General features: G+C 45.0%; 1 protein-coding gene across 17 annotated transcripts in view; it reads right to left on the bottom strand.

Moving 5' to 3' along the window:
- NEDD4L (NEDD4 like E3 ubiquitin protein ligase) overlaps positions 1–19,200 on the bottom strand; it is a 364,635-nt gene that overhangs the window by 80,210 nt on the left and 265,225 nt on the right. For all 17 annotated transcript variants that reach the window (XM_054460560.2, XM_054460562.2, XM_063653750.1 and 14 more), the window contains one exon: positions 5,267–5,317. In XM_054460560.2, coding sequence (XP_054316535.1) covers positions 5,267–5,317 — 51 coding nt within the window. The remainder of the gene's footprint in view (positions 1–5,266; positions 5,318–19,200) is intronic.

Here is a 19,200-nt window from a genome sequence, read left to right as displayed (position 1 = left end):
GCTGGACAGCTGACTCTGGATGGCATGGCTGTTTCCACTTTGCCATCCAAGTGGGAGATCCCAGGTCGCATCCTTTAGAGTTCCCACCATCAGCCACCCTTATCACCCCCCATCCTGTCGTTCTGCTGTATCTTTCTCATATCACTGTCTGAAAGTATCTGTTCATTTGTTGACGTACTAGTTTATCATCCATCACTTCCAAAATGTAAGCCCATGAGAACAGAGACTTGAATTTGCTCACCATTGGATCACTGGTGCCAAGAACATTGCCTGGCACCAAGCAGGTACTCACGTAAGCACTCAATTCATCTGATCTGTAGTAAACTATGGAGGCTCTCAAAATTCACTATCATTGAATGAAGTAAATTATATTTTCTAGACTGTTCTTATGAGGCAATAATAAACATACACTTTGAAAATATTTTCTACCAAAAGGTTTGTAAATATATATAAGGAAATAAATGGAAAATGCTGATTTTCCTTCCTTTTTTCATTTATTAAACCGACATTTATTTATTTAATTTAGAGACAGGGTCTTCTGCTGTCCAGGCTGGAGTACAGGGGCATAATCACAGCTCACTGCAGCCTCAACCTCCTGGGCTCAAGTGATCCTCCCACCTCAGCCTCCCAAGTAGCTGGGACTACAGGTGTGTGCCACTATGCCTGGCTAATATTTTTATTTTTTATAGACATGGGGGTCTTCCTATGTTGCCCAGGCTGGTCTCAAACTCCTGAGCTCAAGACATCCTCCTGCCTTGGCCCCCCAAAGTGCTGGGATTACAGGTACAAGCCACCATGCCCTGCCAACCAACAAATAATTTGAGAGCAATATTATGTGAACGACATGTGGATACAACATGGTATAGCAGCCCTTATGGTTACAATTACAAGGGAAGAGCCATCGTGTCAACAATCCACTAGAAGCTAAGGCAGAACAAATTCACTGACACAGAGAGGTCACATTCTGTGAGACTTGGGGTACAGGGAAGAGACAGACTCTGACTTGGAAATCAAAATGGTTTTGGATGTGGAGTTCAGTACAGGGTGATGGGAAGGCTTTGAGAGGTGGAGAATTGGGAGAAAGGACAGTTTAAACATAGGAAATCAAACAGTATGACAAAGCCTACAGGATCACCAGTGGGCATGAGCAATCCAGGAGCAGCAGAGAACATGCAAGAGAGTGAAGAGGGAAAACCACGGAGCTCAGAGGGACTCTGAACCTGAGTCTGTCCATACCCTATGCAGCTTAAATGACTGATACCACACAGGTCAAAAGGCAGATCTCCTAGGTTTGCGTCCTGGCTTTGTTACTTACAGAGCCGAGTGGCTAAGGGTAAGTTCCTTATCTCTCTTGGCCTCAGTGTCCTCATCTACAAAATGGGGCAGTAACCATAACTTACAGGGCTGTTGTGAGGATCAAACCAATCAACTGAGTTGGTTTCTATTAAGTTCTCAAGGGCACCTGGCACACTCAGCAAACACTGGCCCTGTTCATTGGCCAATTCTACACGTTCATATCATTTGTCAGTACTGCCAACTCAATGCCAAGCAGTAACAGGTAGGGCATTAAAATGAAAGTTCACGTTCATTGAAATTCTCTAGCCTGAATTAGAAGATAATCTTATAGATAACTACAAGATTCTTCTTGGCATTCATCCAGGTTCCAATCTGATCCTGTTCCCTGGAGCAGAGCTGAGTGGAGACTCCCAGGATGGCTTTGAGGATGTTCCTGGTGGAAAGCCATCTTAAACTGCTGCAAACAGTGCTATTAGCCACAATAGCCACAATGCTGCCCCCGTTCCAGGGTAAAAGCATTCAGAAGAAAATCTGGATACACACTACTTTCATCTTAAAAGAGAGTAGTTGCTTTCAGCCTAGGTGCACTCACTACGGAATGGAGTGAGATAAAGGATTCTGCAGACAAATGGAAGGAGAGGGCCCTGCTGGGTCTCTAGACTTGAAACCTGGATGCAACCATTGCAAGCACCTAAGCCTTGGGCGAATCCATTCCATGCCCACACCGTTGACCACATCACAGGCTCACAACGATGCTGGACACCCAGGGTCAGATCCAGCACCACCAATGACCTGCTTATTGTTGGGCAAGTCCCCTCCCTCTCTGGGCCCAGGCTTTTCCACCTGGAAAATACTGGGAGTGAATCAGTGTCTCTGAAGTCCCTCCAAACTCCATGATTTTGAATTCTGCACTCATGAGAGGGAACCATCAGCCTGCTACCTGCTACCAGCCATAAACACAAGAGCCATAAACACAAGATGTTGATCAGCTGAGCTACCTCCAAGTACAGGCAGGGCATCAAATAATACCACCACCCTGAAAATGCCTCATCTAGGAAAATTTAAATTCCAGAGTGCGCCATGGTTGTCTTAAGTGGCACATGACTGGGATTTAGAAAAACTTAAATGTTTTAAAATAGCTCTCTCTGCCCCACTGCCTTTCCCAGGGACGAAGAGATTTTGTGGCTGGGCAAAGGTGGGTTACTGAGGGCTCCAGGGGAAGGGGAGACAGAGCTGACAAGTCAAGAGGCAGACGCAACAGGAAGACACCTGCCAGAAATCTCACACTGTTAATACAGATCTCGGAGTTCTCTTTATCTCTAAATAATTAATAGATACAAGTTATCAAATATCATATGAACTTTTAGACAACGATGCACTGAATTTAACAGACAAATGTGAAAACGGCAGTTGAAAAAAGTCAACGATGGTACAGTTACAGCTAAGTTTGCTCTTGGTCTCTCAATGTAAAAGCAAAAGGAGAGCTTGCTCTGTCTCCAAGGCTAGAGTGCAGTGGTACAACCATGGCTCAGTGTAGTAATGACCTCCCATGCTCAAGCGATCCTCCCACCTCAGCCTTCCAAATAGTTGGGACAACAGGCATGTGCTACCATGCTGGGTTAATCTTTAAGTTTCTCTATAGAGACCAGGTCTTGCCATGTTTCCCAGGCTGGTCTTGAACTCCTGGACTCAAGCGATCCTCCTGCCTTGGCCTCCCAAAGTGCTGGGATTATAGGCATGAGCCACTGTGCCTGGTCTATTTCATCTAAAATTTGGTGGTTTTGACAAATTTTGAATCCATAGACTGTAAATAATCCACCTTGACAATGGTCATATACTAATCAAGAACATAGCATCCATAATTCACTCCACAAAATACACTCATATGCTCCCACCCTCTCCACACTCACACCTGTGTGCTATCACACAAAATAGAATGCCACTGTAATTTCCCCATGAGCATCCTATACACATGACCAAACATACACACGAGAGCACCTGAAATCCTGGATTCAAAAGCCACGTGCATTCAGAACATGCAACTTGGGTTCTACCGCCACATGAATAAAGAATATACCTTCATGCCTCTCCTTTTGTTTTCTTTGTGGTCCATCTCCCTGACCATAGTTGGCTGCAAACAGCTAGTCAGTTGGAAGTATGGAGGTGAAACACGCCACTGCAAGTTACTCTCTGGGCACACGAGTAACTAGGGGCACTCGGTCCTCTCTGGGCATTCAAGGCTCTACCCTCTGTAATCGGCTGGCTTCTATTCCTGCCCTGCGCCTCCGCACCGCTTCCTTCTTTGAGGGCTCACTGAAGATCCTGCCTCCGCTCAGAATCCAAAGCTAAACTATTCTTTCTACTGACTTGGTTTCAGAGGAGGAACCTTTTTCTACTTTCTGGGAGCCCTACTCAACCTTTCAAGACCAAGTGCTGCTCACTCATTCAAAAAAGAGCATGTCGGAGCAAGATTTTTAGATATGTCACTTTTGCCTCTTAGAGAATATTAGAATATTTGCCTCTCAGAAAATAATTTCCCTTGGCCAAGATATGGTTTTTACATTAGGGAAAGGGTAGCTGGAGACGTCCATAAAAGAGCTGGCCCATCAACCAACACTGTCTAAAAGCGTGACAGGATTGCAGCTTCAGTCTGAAGAACATACACAGAAGACCTCCCAATGTAGAAGGATACAAGGTCTTTCCTCACAAAAGGTGAAACAGTCACATCCTCCCAATGTGACCTGAGAAGAGTAGTCAGGTTTCTGATGGCTCATGGAGTAGGTCTCACGCAGAAGCCCCGGGCAGGCCCCTCCCGTGGCACCCTGGAGCTTCAGAGTTTTATAAAGAAACAAACAAGATATTTTAAGAATATCACTTTCACTTCCAGTCCTTTGGAACCTTGCAACCTTTCTTCCTTAACAGCTCCCTTGAGTGAGTAAGAGTAAATTACTTGCTATCACCTTCCTTCACAACACATCTTCAAAGCTTCCTTGGTAAGATACAATCTTTCTCGGTATTTAACATATGGAAACAGCCATAATTTCCACACAGCAGGAAGCTTATGCTAGGGGATTAAGTCACTTTACTTTATAGACTATTTATGCTACTTGCTCACACAAAGCATTTAAAAAAATAACACAATGCCCTTGTAAGGCAGAAACATTCGCCTTTCCTCTCTTAGCTGCTACTTCTATCACGTCGTGCTGCCCAGGGAAGAAGGCCAGGAGGAAGGCTGGGACAAGCCGGAAAACTGAAGCTGGAATAGGAGATGGGGATCCACCTTTTTCAAGGCCTCCAGGTCCTACCTACACATTCTGTCTGCCCTTCCTCCTGTTTCCGGTGACAGCCCTAATGCCTGTCACTAGTCAACAGCCTCGACTGCTCCGCTACTTTGAGCAGAGAGAAATGGCAGCGCCACACATGCTAACTCTGCGTGTTCCAGCGAGGGTGGGTGTTCCCAGCTGACAAGTTCACTCAGAATGAACAGGCTCTTCTTTTGTCACCATGCTGCCTGAGAAAGCCAGACACCAAAATCTGGGAAATGCTATTATAGTTTGTGTAGAGGTATCCAAGAGAAACGGCATGTGCGGTTCCAGACAAAGAGCGCAAACATCTGATAGGACCCGGAGGATGCAGAGACAGTAAGTGACAAGAAGGGAGGCCTGAGTGAAGGAGGTGTCTGTTTTGTAAGATGTGATACACAAAGGTGGAGCAGCTGAAGTGCAGAAAAGAGAGGGAGCTGGTGGATGGGAACGCAAGTGCACGACTCAGGCACCCTTGACTACTCTTACAGCCAGCTTCTCCTCCATCCCCTTGAAAGGACCACTTCCCAGAAAGGACTAGGGCCACAGCACACATGCTTCATTTCAGCCTTCTCCACTGTGGTGAAGAAATACCACTCTGAAAATACGCTGACTACAAACAATTAGAAACCCCCAGCACGAAGCATCAAACATGAGACTGTCCTTACCGGAAGGTGACTAAGGGGCACGTCCACCTGGCCCAGGAAGTCGTCTCGTGTCTGTTAGGAAGAGAACAAAGAGTTAGTGTTTCCATTCCTTCACTGAGCGTCAGCATTTCCTAAAAATGTTTTATCATGAACAGAGACAAAGGTCCAGGGCCTGGCACTGGAATGTGGAGGGCGGAAGGCCCCGAGGAGACATGAGTAACCACACCCCGGGAGACTAGGAGCCCGTGCGCCTGGACTGAGCTGGCTGAGATTCTGTCTGGTGTCTGCTACCAAGCACAATGCTATGGAAGCCTCTGTAGAAGCTGGGAGAACATGATCAGTCAGGGAAGAGACAGGCAGGGCCACAGAGGGTTTGAGGGCGCAGCTGGGCCCAGCTGAAAGAGAAGATGGCAAACAAATGCTGGGAACATTTTAATAAGTGTTTACTGATCCAATGCTAAAAACTAAAGAGCTTCTTGAGAGCTGAGAGCCAATGGAAAAAGTATATGGCCTAGTTATCAATGTATCTTACAAACTGCATCTCACAAAAAAATACACACACTTTTTAAATCCAGTAAGTACACTGTTTTTTTAATCTAGTAAGTGCACTGCTTCAGAATTCACGTTTATGGATCAGGTCCTGCTAATTTTTGGACACACCATGCCTCTCCCTCTCCACATCTACCATACTGCACGTATCTCTCCCGACTTCAAAGACGCCCAGGTGAAAATCATTTGGAGACACGCACTAGTCCCCTCTCAGGCTCTGGGAGTCATCTGGGAAGTCATGATTCAGCTTCAGAGGTCACTGGCCTGGACCACAGGGTGTCCGACAGACCACAGTCACACTATATCCCTCAGTTATGGTGCTTGTGGCATGGCCTCTGATGTTTAGATGACCCGAGAAGCAAACTGGAACACAATGACTATTTGCCGCTCTCATATAAAAAAAAAAATATGCAGCTGGTTCCACCACATTCAAAATGCGTAAAAGCTGGGCAGTTCTTTAGATGTGATCAGACCAGCCCCAAAGCTAGCTTGAGCCACCCAAGAAGGAATCCAGCCTACCTAGTGCTGAATCCTGGCCTCTTATTTCTACTCTGCTAGTTTACAGAGAAAGTTTCTAATTTACAGATGCTACTTTTCAAGTGTACTTGAAAAACATTCTCTTCCATTTAGAAGGAAGCAGCAGGTAAATATGAATGAGATTTATTGAAATGACCTGCTCCAAGCGTAGGAATTCCATTTAGATAATTGAAAAAATTTGATGAACTGGAAAGCCATCTGTCTCCTCTAAACAATCCATACTGGATAATAAAAAAAACCAAAGTTACCACGGTTTGGGTATGCATGAAGAATGAGACTAGGCCCAATCCTTTTGATGAGATTTTCATTTCTTTTACTTTCTTAGCTGTATCTGCTACAACTCAATGTGGAGACGCCTCATCTAGCATAAAGCGGTAAGAGGAGGTGCCCATAGATTCTGTATGTCTTACCAAGAGCAGCAGTCAGCAGAAGGCCTTGAGAATAATGACAGTCTTGCTATCCAGCTCACAGACCTAATCACGCTGCCCCAGTGACTCACACCAATGACAGTTACACAAGGAGTTAGGCAGTATGCCTGTTAGTTCTCTATTTGGCTGATTTCACTATTTTTTTTTTTTTTTTTGAGACAGAGTCTCTTGCTCTGTCGCCCAGGCTGGAGTGCAGTGGTGCAATCTCAGCTCACTACAACCTCCGCCTCCTGGGTTCAAGCGATTCTCCTGCCTCAGCTTACTGAGTAATTGGGACTACAGGCACACACCACCACGCCCAGCTAATTTTTGTATTTTTAGCAGAGATGGGGTTTCACCACGTTGGCCAGGCTAGTCTCGAACATCTGACCTCCAATGATCTGCCCGCCTCGACCTCCCAAAGTGCTAGGATTACAGGCGTGAGTCACCATGCCTGGCCTGATTTTGCTATAATTTTAAAGCTAATATAAATATCAGTAAACTGTACTATAAAAAAAAGAAATTCACTGAATGTTGACCATAAATTGTCTGCTTAATGTGAGCAGAGTAGTGTGGCCACTTGCTACCTCGCCTCCTCCTGCTATGGCTGCTAACATGGGAAGGAAAAGACAATCAGCAGAAGGACAAGACAATCTTATTCAAAGCTGTTTCACAGCCTGATAGCTTTGAAAGGCTGCCCATGAATCATTAACCTAAGTGCATTTCAACAAAACTTCACAAAATATCTACATACCCATGTTGTTTTGCCAGGGAGACATCTGAGTTCTAAACTGACAAAACAGGTTAAAACTTTGCCCAGACACCAAAAGACAGGCACCCAGTACTAACGGCTGGCAGCCAGTCTTTACACAGTGCTCACTCTCTGTGGGCTCTGTGCCAAGGCTGCGTCTAGTCCTCGCAACAACCTTCAGAGGCAGGTACAACGATTGTGCCCATTTTACAGATGGGAAACCAGAGAGGTATGTGGCCAAGATGCCCATCAGCCTGTGCCCTTAACTGACACTGTGTGCCATATGTCAGCAACTGGCAGGAAAGCAAGGCAGTACCAGCTCTGGGCTTCCCACTGGATGCTGGCTTTAAACGGTGTAGATGAGAAGGGAGGGACTCTGATGATGGCACAGTCTGATGAGACTTCAGAGGGTTCTGGTAAAATGCTTATTTGCTATGTTATCTTTACACTACCTCCTACTCCAACCGTTCCTTTCCTCAAATGGAATACATTTTACCGAATTCCCTGAGGTACTGCAAAGCCAGGAAACTGCACTTATACCTTTTATCACGTTTTCTCAGTATGTTAAAAAAATGTTTTAAAACAGTGAAAGATGAGACAATTTGCCATTAAAGGAAACAGAAGGCTCTTATTAGTTTACATGAATAGAGATGGAAATTATTTTTGAAATAAAATAGGGATCAAGTACAGAAATGCACATGGTCAAAATGAATTGGCTTAAACTAGTGTTTCACCAGTCAATGGAAGATGTAGTTGGCTGAGAGATCTAGGTTTCAAAGCATCCCATTGTTGCTAAAATTACAGAAAGTTCAGGCCATGGAAAATATTTAGGTTAGGGACACTACACCGATTAAAAACAAAAATGGCCAGGCACAGTGGCTCACGCCTGTAATCTTAGCACTTTGGAAGGCTGAGGGGGGCAGATCACTCGAGGTCAGGAGTTCAAGATCACCCTGGCCAATATGGTGAAATCCCATCTCTACTAAAAATACAGAATTAGCCGGGTGTGGTGGCTCATGCCTGTAGTCCCAGCTACTTGGGAGGTTGAGGCAGGAGAATCGCTTGAACCCGGGGGGCGGAGGTTGCAGGGAGTTGAGATCGCCGTCACTTGCACTCCAGCCTGGGAGACAGGGCAAGACTCCATCCCAAAAACAAACAAACAAAAAATGTCTTCAACACCGCAGAGGAGATCTAACAGGGGATCAGAGGACCTCCTGGTGCCTTTATGCCACGGGGAGGAGCAGGCATGTTGAAGGAACACCTCTGTTTGATGGTAAGAGGAACTGGGAGGTGTGCTAGTGTGCGGGATCCTGCCTGTGCACCCTGGAGGGACAACGTTTGAGGCCATCACAGCACCCTTAGGTCATCACCACCACAGTGCAACATCTCATACCAACATTATAAAAGCATTAATCAAATCAATTTTTAATGATTTCCAATACGAAATTATTTCCATCAAGCATCAACTTAACTACAATAGCCTACAAAACCAAATTAACTTCAACTCATTCGGTGAACACTGGTATTTCTTGTGGTTATTTTTAAGTGGTAAAATGCTGTCAATTTCCATGCCATTACCTGCCATCCAATTCTCAAGGTTGAAAATGTGCCTTTTAGTAACAAAATAATAAATGCTCCCTTCTAATGAGCCATCAAATATTTTTCCTGTGAAATCACAATGTAGAATGGAGTCCCTGAAACGTGTCCTATCAGGTGAAACAAAAATTCATATTCCGATATTGGAAAAGTTAAATAAATATACAAATAAAACACTGTCTCTTTTAGAGCTTGTGCGGTAAATACTGATGAACTACATTCAGGACTGCCACCCCCCCCCTTTAAAAATCACTATTAAGTAAGAAGGAGGGGACAAGTGGGCGCTCTGTTCATGCAGAGGGGTATGCTGCCACCAAGGGTGGATGCCACCAGGACCTGAAGCCCGGGGGCTATTATAATTGCTCCAGTGAAAGAGATTATAGCCTGTGGGCATTTCCCCAGATGGGAGTGCACACTAGGTCAAAGCTGTCAGCACTGACGTGGACGCCAGGCTTAGATGTCCTCACAAAATACTCAAGACTCAATTTCTCAAAGAACACATCCATTCAAACAACAACAACAACAACAAAAACCACAGGGACTCTTATCTTTAGGGTAGAACTGTACTTGAAGGATGTGATTCGAATCTTACTATACACCAATGACCACCCCACCCTATTCCTTTCAAGACAGAGGCGGTGGTAGCAGGGCTGGGTGCACAGTGAACTTCACATGGAAGCTCAAAGGGAGAGCATCTGACTATGCAGAAACAAAAGCAATAAAGGAAGGAAGGGCTACCCACAGGTCACGCTGGGGTCCTAAAGACCCCCAGCTGGGAGCCCAGGGGGTTGAGGGTGCAAGGAGCTATGATCGTGCTACCACACTCCAGCCGGGGTAACAGAGCAAAAGAATTGGTGATTCTTGGTAAAATGAACCATGTGTATTCCTGGAGCTACGCATCAAGGTAATATTTTTTAAGTTGTGAGTTACAATCCCACAAATGGTACACAGGAAGTATTTTTTAAAGTTAAGCATAATATAGAACAGAAAATATCAGTGCCTTACATAAAACACAGGTATGTGCTAGTTTGAGGAACTCATCTTAGTTTCATGCATATATAAATGTGTGTACTAAGTTGTGACCTAAGGTTAATTTCTTTTTGTGTGCCATCGAAAGAATTAGAAAGCCACTCAACTACAGAAAATGAAAACCACCCACTATTACCAACTGTCTGGGGTTTCATCCTCAAAATCATTAAGCAGTGATTTCCAAAAAAAAAAAAAAAAAGGTTTAGAGTTTCTTAAGACAAATAGAAGAGAATTGTAAAGAATTTGGAACATAAGTCAGACAATAATAGAATGTAAGCAAAGACAGCATATGATCAGATCTTTGTATGTTACAGATCGAGGTAAACATCACAGCTGCTTCTAACACTAAGCCAGAAAAACAACCTGGGCTTTCCCAGAGGACTAGCGAGTGCAGCTACCCCATCAGCTGCTCCATTGGCCGGCCCCAGTGCTGACAGAGGCCCTCAGTAAAGCATGACACCAGCTTTGGCATTACAGAGAAAAGGAAGGAAGAATGTTCCTTTTCCTCCTTCCACTTGTCAGGCACATCAGTTTCTATCACGCAGTCAGAGCAGGGCTGTGGTTCAGGAAGAGGTAAAGTGTGAGTGCGGTTCCACCCACGCTGGGGGTTGCATAACCCAAGGAAGGTTTCTGCACCTGGGCGGTGCCTCTGCCTTTCAAGGTGAATTGCTTCAAAATATGTCACTGAAATTACCTTAATCAAATAAGAGCCAAGTGGCACTCAAATAAAGAAAAAAGTGTGATGACATATTCTCTGAATGCATATACTCCTACCAAAATTCACTTCGTATGCACCAGAACACAAAACCCAAACAAAATTCAAGTACTTTTTGGTAAACCCACACAGGGCTTTTACATGGCCAGCTCCTCTGCCATTTAGTTTTTAAGAAGTAAGGGACAAAATCTGCCATTCAGTTTTACACAGTAAGATGTGTCCTAGAGACACTGGTCCTTTTTTATAACAACAAACAAGACCTCCATGTCAACAGAGTGTCAGAGCAAATTTGCAGGACTTTTACAGGCCCCAGGAAAACCATGCTGGAAGGCAGCAGAACTCAACCCTGCTGGCTGTACCTATAACCAGGAAGACCATCTATTTTGAGGAACACTTATTACTGAAGTTTAAAAAGTTAAACTGAAGTCAGAGAGAGAGAGAGCGAGAGCAAGCGCAAGCAAAGAACAACTGTGCTTGCAAGGATTGCAGCAGCCCTGCAATAGCAGCCTTGCTTTAACCCCAAAGCATAACTAGACCAGTATAATCGGGGTGGTGAGAAGACACTCCTTTGTGGGCTCAGAGGGAGTCCTGGTGACTCCAGGTACTCGGCTGCAACATCAGGGGATGAGGTGTACCTGATGTCCCCACCTCCCTCTGGTTGGGTGGAAGTGGTTCAAGAACACTCAGTTCTCTGCCCCACTCCAAGTATAAGCATATCCCAGGTGCGGGGTCAACTAAGGGGCACAAGAATTACCATTTTTTTTTGCAATAGGAGCACTTGATAATCTGAACTTAAGACCCAGGAAACTGGGGGTGCGAACACTGGGATAGGACTCTGCCAACTAGATGCCCAGGTGAGCAGCACTGTTGTGCTTAGGAGCTTTTTTTCATCAGCTCCTTCAGGCAGGGCTCAGCCACAGGCAGGAGGCATCTCTCCCCGCACATCCTCACCTGGACTGTCCATGGTTCAAGTGCTCAGCAGCCACAGGGTCTGGGGGCTTTGGAGCTCTGGACAGGATAGGACAACAGAGTTCTGCCACGTAGCAGAGGCATGAGCAGAATGCTGCAGGGACACCTTGAGGGAGTGACAGATTGTGCCAAGGGTAGGCCAGGGATGACTGTGCAGGTCATAACTTCAAGCAGGGTCCTGAGGGAGGAGTTTGCAGGGAGGACAGAGCAAACAGGACAGGAGTGGCCAGCACGGGAGCATCCAGCAGAGGGCTCGCTGACCAAAAGGTCCATGCCACTGATGAGGCGTGTCCCCATGGGCAGTGGGGGGGAGGGAAACTGAGGCCAGGCCTCAGGGTCCCATATGGCTTGCTCTCTCAAGACGACAGTCTCCCAGGGCAAGTGAAGACACATGAGGACATTAAACAGAGAATAACTGGCAAGGACTGTGTCCCAAAAAGGTGCCTGAGCAGGAGAGCTGACTGGAGAGAGAGCACCGAGGACAGCGCTGAGGACAGCGCGAAGTCACCCAGTTGAGCACCAAGAGGGTGCGGCCCACTCAGGACACGGAAGGTGTAGTGTCCCCGCAGAAGGGTTCCGCTCAGGGACGCTTCTTGTCAGCAGGTGTTTGTTCACTGGGTGATGACGGCATCAGGTAATGCCCACTAATGCCTCAGTGCAGTGCCCATCAGGAGGGATGGGAGCTGCAGACCAACATTACTGACTTGACGTGGACACAAAGCAAATGTGGAGGACAGTGGAGGAAGAAGCAGCCCAAGGGAGGCGCAGCCAGACCACTGCCTGAGACTCGTACTGAGCGCAGAACCAGCTGTACCACCATCCAGGCACTGAAGCTGTCTGCAGCACAGGTGGCAACAGTCCATGCTGCCTGTCACCCTGACGGTCACTACCTTTATTCTCCTCTCTGTGAAGAGATGTCTTCCCCTTTCACCAGGTGTGCTTGGTTACAGATCTAGGGGAAACGACTGCCTCTTCAATGTTGTACCTTTTCAAAGGAGGGAAGAAGCCAGAGCTTGTCATGCTTACAGGTTCTGGGGCACGGCCTGGCATCACAGTTACTGTTACATCTGCTCCAAAGCTGTCCAGCTGCACAAATGCCACTGACAGCTTCTTATAAGGCTATTCTATTTTTGCAAAAAAATGCAGATGTAGAAACCCCCCAGGTATTAATGGGGTCCTGTTATTAATTGTTCCTCCACTGTCTTTCTTGTGAAAGAAATGCTAAATATATTTGCTGAATAAACTAAAACATTTTAATGAATATAATATGCTAAAAATAAGGCAAACATGTACATATATTCTACTTCTTACAAAGCAAACTGATATGAGATTGAACTTAATTTAAAAGTTAATTTTAAAGTTAATTTAGAAGGAAAATGTGTCACTGGGTTCTCTTAATATAATATTGTTTAATTTTGTGCTTCTGGTTTTATGGCGCAATTTGTCTTAATTTCTTAAGATTTCAGGATAATTTTACCAGGATAAGTGTCTCTTTTCTACTTTTTTAAAATCAAATCTTCTGCAAGCAATTTTAATACCAGATTAAACATATCAAGGAAAAAATAGCAATGATACTTCTAGATCCTATATTTTTTCTCTGAACTTAGCTACTAAAGAACAGATCTTAATCTGAAATACTGAATGACAGACACTCTTAGTAACCATGCAGTGTCAAGAAATGATTTGGATTTGGGTAAAAGTAAGCCTAAGTACACCAGGGGTTCAATGCCAGCTTTTACTTTGATTTCATTTTCATATTTATTGCTAAAAGCTCTTCCTCACAAATCTCTAGGCATCTGAACCTCACAGTCCATCCCACTGCCTGGCTGTTTCATAGCTGGGATATATGGAATGTCACAAGCCAGCAACAACAAATTACACGGGAATAGAAGTGCCGTGTGGTTTTATTCTTGAATTGTAATTACTGAAGACTCTGAACTAGAGTCATACAGGTTTACGCAAAGACACTAGCTAACTTTCCATAAACTCTCCATTAAACAGCCTCAATGTAGGCATTGGCATCCTAGTTAGATCTGCTGCAGGACTTTTCCTTAGTTCAGCTAAAAAGGGGTCCTTGTCACATGACCACGAAAAATTAGGCTCACAATTTAAAGGGTGAGAGAAATGGGATTTATTGGACAAAAAGGAAAAAAAGGAAAGCAGGAACTCTCCGCAAAGCTGGAGTCCTGCTAGCGTGCTTCCTGCCTTGCAGACTGAATCCTAGGTACCACCCAAGAAGACGAGAGGCCAGGCTCCTCCCTGCTGCAAATGGCTCCAACTTCCCAAGGCTCCACGCCAGTGCGCACTCCTCCCAGTGTGCAGGTCTGTCAGAGGCTCTCCCAGGGAGCCCTTTCCACCTGGCTGTCTCAGATCCTTTCCTCCTTTAGCCATATTTTGGCTGAAATCACATCTCTGCCCAGTGGACTCCATCAAAGTTGGCGGGGGGAAAAGCTCCAGCTTTACTCTGGGGAGAAACTCAAGATTGCAAGGAATAACAAGCCAATCTGTAGCTCATCTATCATGTGCCAGACACTGCTATAAGGAGGTTAAGAAACTTGCCTGGGCATGGTGGCTCACACCTGTAATCCCAGCACTTTGGGAAGCCGTGGTGGGTGAATCACCTGAGGTCAGGAGTTCGAGAACAGCCTGGACAACATGGTGAAACCCGGTCTTTACTAAAAATACAAAAATTAGCCGGGCATGGTGGCGGGTGCCTGTAATCTCAGCTACTTGGGAGGCTGAGGCATGAGAATTGCTTGAACCCAAAAGGCAGAGGCTACAGTGAGCTGAGATCGCACCATTGCACTCTGGCCTGGGCGACAAGAGCAAAATTCCATTTCAAATAATCAAAAAAAAAAAAAAGAAGAAGAAGAAGAAAGAAACTTGCCCAAGGTCACAGAGCTAGCAGGGAGTGGCCCAAACATGATCCCAGGCAGTCTTCCATCATGATGCAGAACCTGTACTTCATGTACCAGAGTTGTAAGGAAAACACGAACAGGCTCCCCGAATCCCTCCTCAAAAATCCTAGTACACTATGTTGCCATCCCCAACTCCATATCCCCTCATGGATTACACTTGCCAAATCTTGCCATGTGCCCTTCTTCCCTCATCTATATTTTAATATAAAAATGAAATGAGTAATGTATAAGCTTGAAAGAGAAAACAAATGGAACTGAATAGTTTTTATTCTTTTACTTCACCCCCCTCATCCCCCCCACCCCTGATATCTTTTAAAGCAGAGCTCTTCAAACTGGAGAATGCATAGCTCTGGGGATATACAAAGACATTCCAGGGAACTTGGACATGGACAATTCTAGAGAAATCATTTTCTAGATCCTTCCATATGTCCTCTTCCTTGAAACCGATCTGGCATGAGAATAGTGCTTGCCTTCTGTGGCTCTCCTTTCCTCCTTCCGCTTTCTAAATCACAACCCTCCATCCCTGCCTTTCCAAAGAAAGACGTACTCCTCACCCTTCTGGAATCATACACCATGGCCCACTTTGCTGGGTATAAAAGCCACTGGAGAACAAAATAATGAAGGAACAGAATCTATCATAAAGTCAAACCATTAACTAGGTTGTTATAAAAACATTTCCCTGAAAACTTCTAAGTAGTTAAAGCTAAGTCCCCCGGCTCCCTCCCCTCCCCATCCGACACCACATAACAATTTTAGATGACAGCAATGGAAAAGAAAAATTCCTTCTTTCCACACACCAGGTTGATGAGAAAAGTGTGGAGAGGAAAACTTCAAAGCTTTGTAAAACAAATTAAGCCAAAGATTATATGTATTTTGAAAGTATACCATACAAAACAAGGATGTCCAAGGATGAGGAGAAACTTCCATTAACAAGATTTCGGAGTCTAGCAGGTGCTCGTTTAGGCACAGAGTATGGGCCTCCTTCTCCCTACAATCCACTGAAGACACGCTGAGAAATAGGGCCCAACTCACTCTTTTTCTAGTCTCTTTATGACAGAGTAACACCAGCAGGTACTGGAGCAGAATGCGCATCACTGAGGTGTGCCGTTAACCAGAGGTGCCCAGGCTGCTTAGACACTGGAATCCCTGCAAAGTTCTCAAATCACTGTACCCAGGCCTCACCTCAGAAAATTAAATTTCTGGTGGAGGGGCTCAGTTGTAGGTGTGATTTAAAAGCCCTCCATCTTATTCTAATTTTTGGCCAGGGCTGACAACCACTGGGTGAAGCTACCCGTTTTCCTTGTTCACAAAAGAGAAACTATAATTACTTATTAAACTAGTGGAGTGACATTGATCAGCAAACTGATACTAAATTGCAATCTCAGAGTATATGATAGGTTCCCCTCCTTCTCCAGCTCTCCTCACTTGTGCCTCTGCTGTTCTCCTAAATGAGAAATCGCTGGGCCCATTTACATATGGAGGTAAAAATAACTGCCTGGGCCCGGAATGCAGATGGGATGCAGAAGATGGTGCATTTCTGGCTGTCCCTGTTTGGAACCCCAGCTCTCTGGCCTGATAGGGCTGGGATATTAATAGGAGTAAGATTCACAGGTGCACAAAGCACAGGGATTTCACTGGTCATGGCCAAGGGATATCTGGCTGCCACTCTTAACACTGGGGCTAAAAAGACAAATCCGATTTCAAAATAGAACCAGAGAATGTGATCCTTAGGAGGGACCTCAAAAGTCATTTAGTGCAACATACATCTTAGGCTTGTATCCTCATCCATCCCCTCTTTCAGGTGGTTGCTCACCCTGCTTAGCTCTGAACATCATCAGTGATGGGGAGCTAACTACATAATGGGTTTGTGGAAAGCGGATGGGTTTTGGACACATAGATGGCTAGTTTAAAATTCCATGTCTATCTAGAAGTAGCTGAACAACCAAAGGAAGGTTTCTCAATCACCAAAGGCCAATCTCATCCAAAGTGAGGATAAAAACCACTTTATCTTGCACAGTCATTGATATTAAATGGGAAAATTAGATTCAACAAATGTTCTTTCTTTCTTTTTTAATTGAGACAGAGTCTTGTTATGTTGCCCAGGCTGAAGTGCAGTGTCGCAAACATAGCTCACTGTAGCCTCAAACTCCTGGGTCCAAGCAATCCTCCAACTTCAGCCTCCTGAGTAGCTAAGACTACAGGCATGTACTACCACGTCAGGCTATTGTTTTTTTTTTTGTAGAGACAGGGTCTTGTCCAGGTGGTCTCAAAGTCCTGGGCTTAAGTGATCCTCCCACCTCGGCTTCCCAAAGTGCTGGGATTACAGGTATAAGCCACTGCCCCTGGCCAATAAATGTTACTGCTGACTAGGGTATCTCAAAGTCAGCATCATTAACATTTGGAGCTAGATAATTCTTTCTGCGAGGGCTGTCCTATGCTTCATAAGGTATTTGGAAGCTTCTCTGGCTTCTGCTCACTAGATATAGCAGCAACTCTCACCCCTCAGTTTTGTGCAATCCAAAACTGTCAAACGTCCCTGGGAGGCAGGTGTGGGGGCAGGGGGAAGAAGTGCTCCCAGTTGAGGACTACTGTTCAATCCTACTCCCCTCCACTCTGGAAGGTGTCCATTCCATCTTTGGGCAACTCTATAAGAATGTTCTCGTAATCTGGTGTTCATTTTTAACTCCTATCTCCTTGAAACATCAAAAGAAAAGTAATGTAAGTTTCTGTAACTAGGAAGTGGCAGGACTAGGATTTGAACCAGAATCTCTTCCACACTAACACTCAAGAGTGAAAGAGTTATTTGTTTCCACTATTTCTTAGTGGCTAATCTCTACCACGGGTCAGGATGGCTTAATTTGAAGAAAGTTATGTCCTTATCCTCTAGCTGCTTTTCCTTTTGCCCCCAGAGTACTTAGAAAAAGATCAGCAAGCAAAGCTCCATGTACCAGAGTATTTCCTTACTAATGGGTAAAACAGAGAGTGTGACATAGTTCACTATGTGGCTGCCAGGGAAATACCCAAGAAGCTGAGACCAAAGGCAGAGCTCCTTGCAAGACTGAGTTGTGTTTAAGATCAAGAGCAAAAGTTACACAGTTTCCAGAATAAGGAGACAGGCTACATAGGGCTATAAATGGGAACACACAGTGGGGCTAGCATCAAAGCCAGGAAAGCCCAGGAACACGAAAGGGATTTAAATGTGAGGGTGCTTTAGAGAAAAGCCCAGAGGAGCAAAATGCCCCAAATATTCACTTCAATGTCGTGTCAAAAGCCTTCAACAATCAAACTACCAAAGACAATAAGAATGAGCATCCTAGACACCGACCTTTGATTCTTTATGTCTCAAAACACAAGATCAACCTGGGAGAGAAAAGTTCCATTCATGACTCAGGACTTTTTCCAAGAATCACTGTGTACATGGGCTACAATTCAAGTGCCCATGCTTGCAAGAAGTGGTTGTGCACCCCTGCCATTTGGAAAACCCACCAGGATGAGTCAAGTAAGGCCCCAGGAGCAGGGCTGCCCAGTGCTGACGGCAGGTGTCTACTTCACTTTTGCACTCTGATGCCTCTCTTGCCTCACCCTAGTCCCAGTCCTGAAACCTGCTTCTGTTGCACTGCATGCCCTCTACTGATGACTACAAGGTAGAAGAGACAAGGAAAGCACTATCTCCAAGAAGTACATCACCTCGATGCATGTGTTCAAACTTACAGGTGGAGATCTGAAGTACGCCGTGGGAGGGGTCCTCCCAGGCCTGGGGCATGGAGCCTTGGGTACTGTTGCTTGTTGGGAAAGAGCTAGCTAAATGGGCACCAATCCTTCCCTGGACGAGGGTCCTCATCTGGAAAACGGGGCTAAGACCATCTGCACATTCTATTTCATAAACTGGTACATATCTCAGATGTCAGGGTATATGAAAGGCTGCTGCAAGTTACTATCGAATGTTATTAAGCTACTGTTGGTGAATATTTTAAATTGACTGTTGAGAAATAGGAGGAGCAGTGGGTCTCTGCCAAGGCTGGCCAACTGGAAAGCATACAGTTATTTTCAGAAAGCCAGTGGTTCAATTCATCTGGTCTCCAATGAAGGAACTGTTGTGTTGCAGAGTTCAGTGTGTGCAATTTGAGAAACCCTGTTCTATTCTGTGAGGACAAAGTATATGAAAGAGCTTTAAAAAGTGGGATGGAATGTTAGAAAGAGTCCCTCAAAAAATAACTTCATGAAGCAATGAAAGGTAGCATAAGGAGCAAGATGCAAGACTAAATAAGGCTAAAAAACTTGCTCTAACCTCAAAACGGGGACACTCTCTTGGGATTTTAGAAATGACTTCTTTTTTTCCCCTTTAAAACATTATCTAGTGGGAAGCTATTCACCAATGTATAGACATGATACACTTAAGAGGCCATTTATGTATATGCCGGTTGTATGAAACATGAAGCCTATAATCCCAAAGAAAATTGTGTCATCAACAGTAATCCTCAGGC

The sequence above is a fragment of the Pongo pygmaeus genome, chromosome 17 (assembly GCF_028885625.2).
Source record: "Pongo pygmaeus isolate AG05252 chromosome 17, NHGRI_mPonPyg2-v2.0_pri, whole genome shotgun sequence".
NCBI classification, from domain to species: Eukaryota; Metazoa; Chordata; class Mammalia; order Primates; family Hominidae; genus Pongo; species Pongo pygmaeus.
The sequence above is the reverse complement of the archived record's forward strand: the minus strand, read 5'-3'. Positions and strand labels throughout refer to the sequence as shown.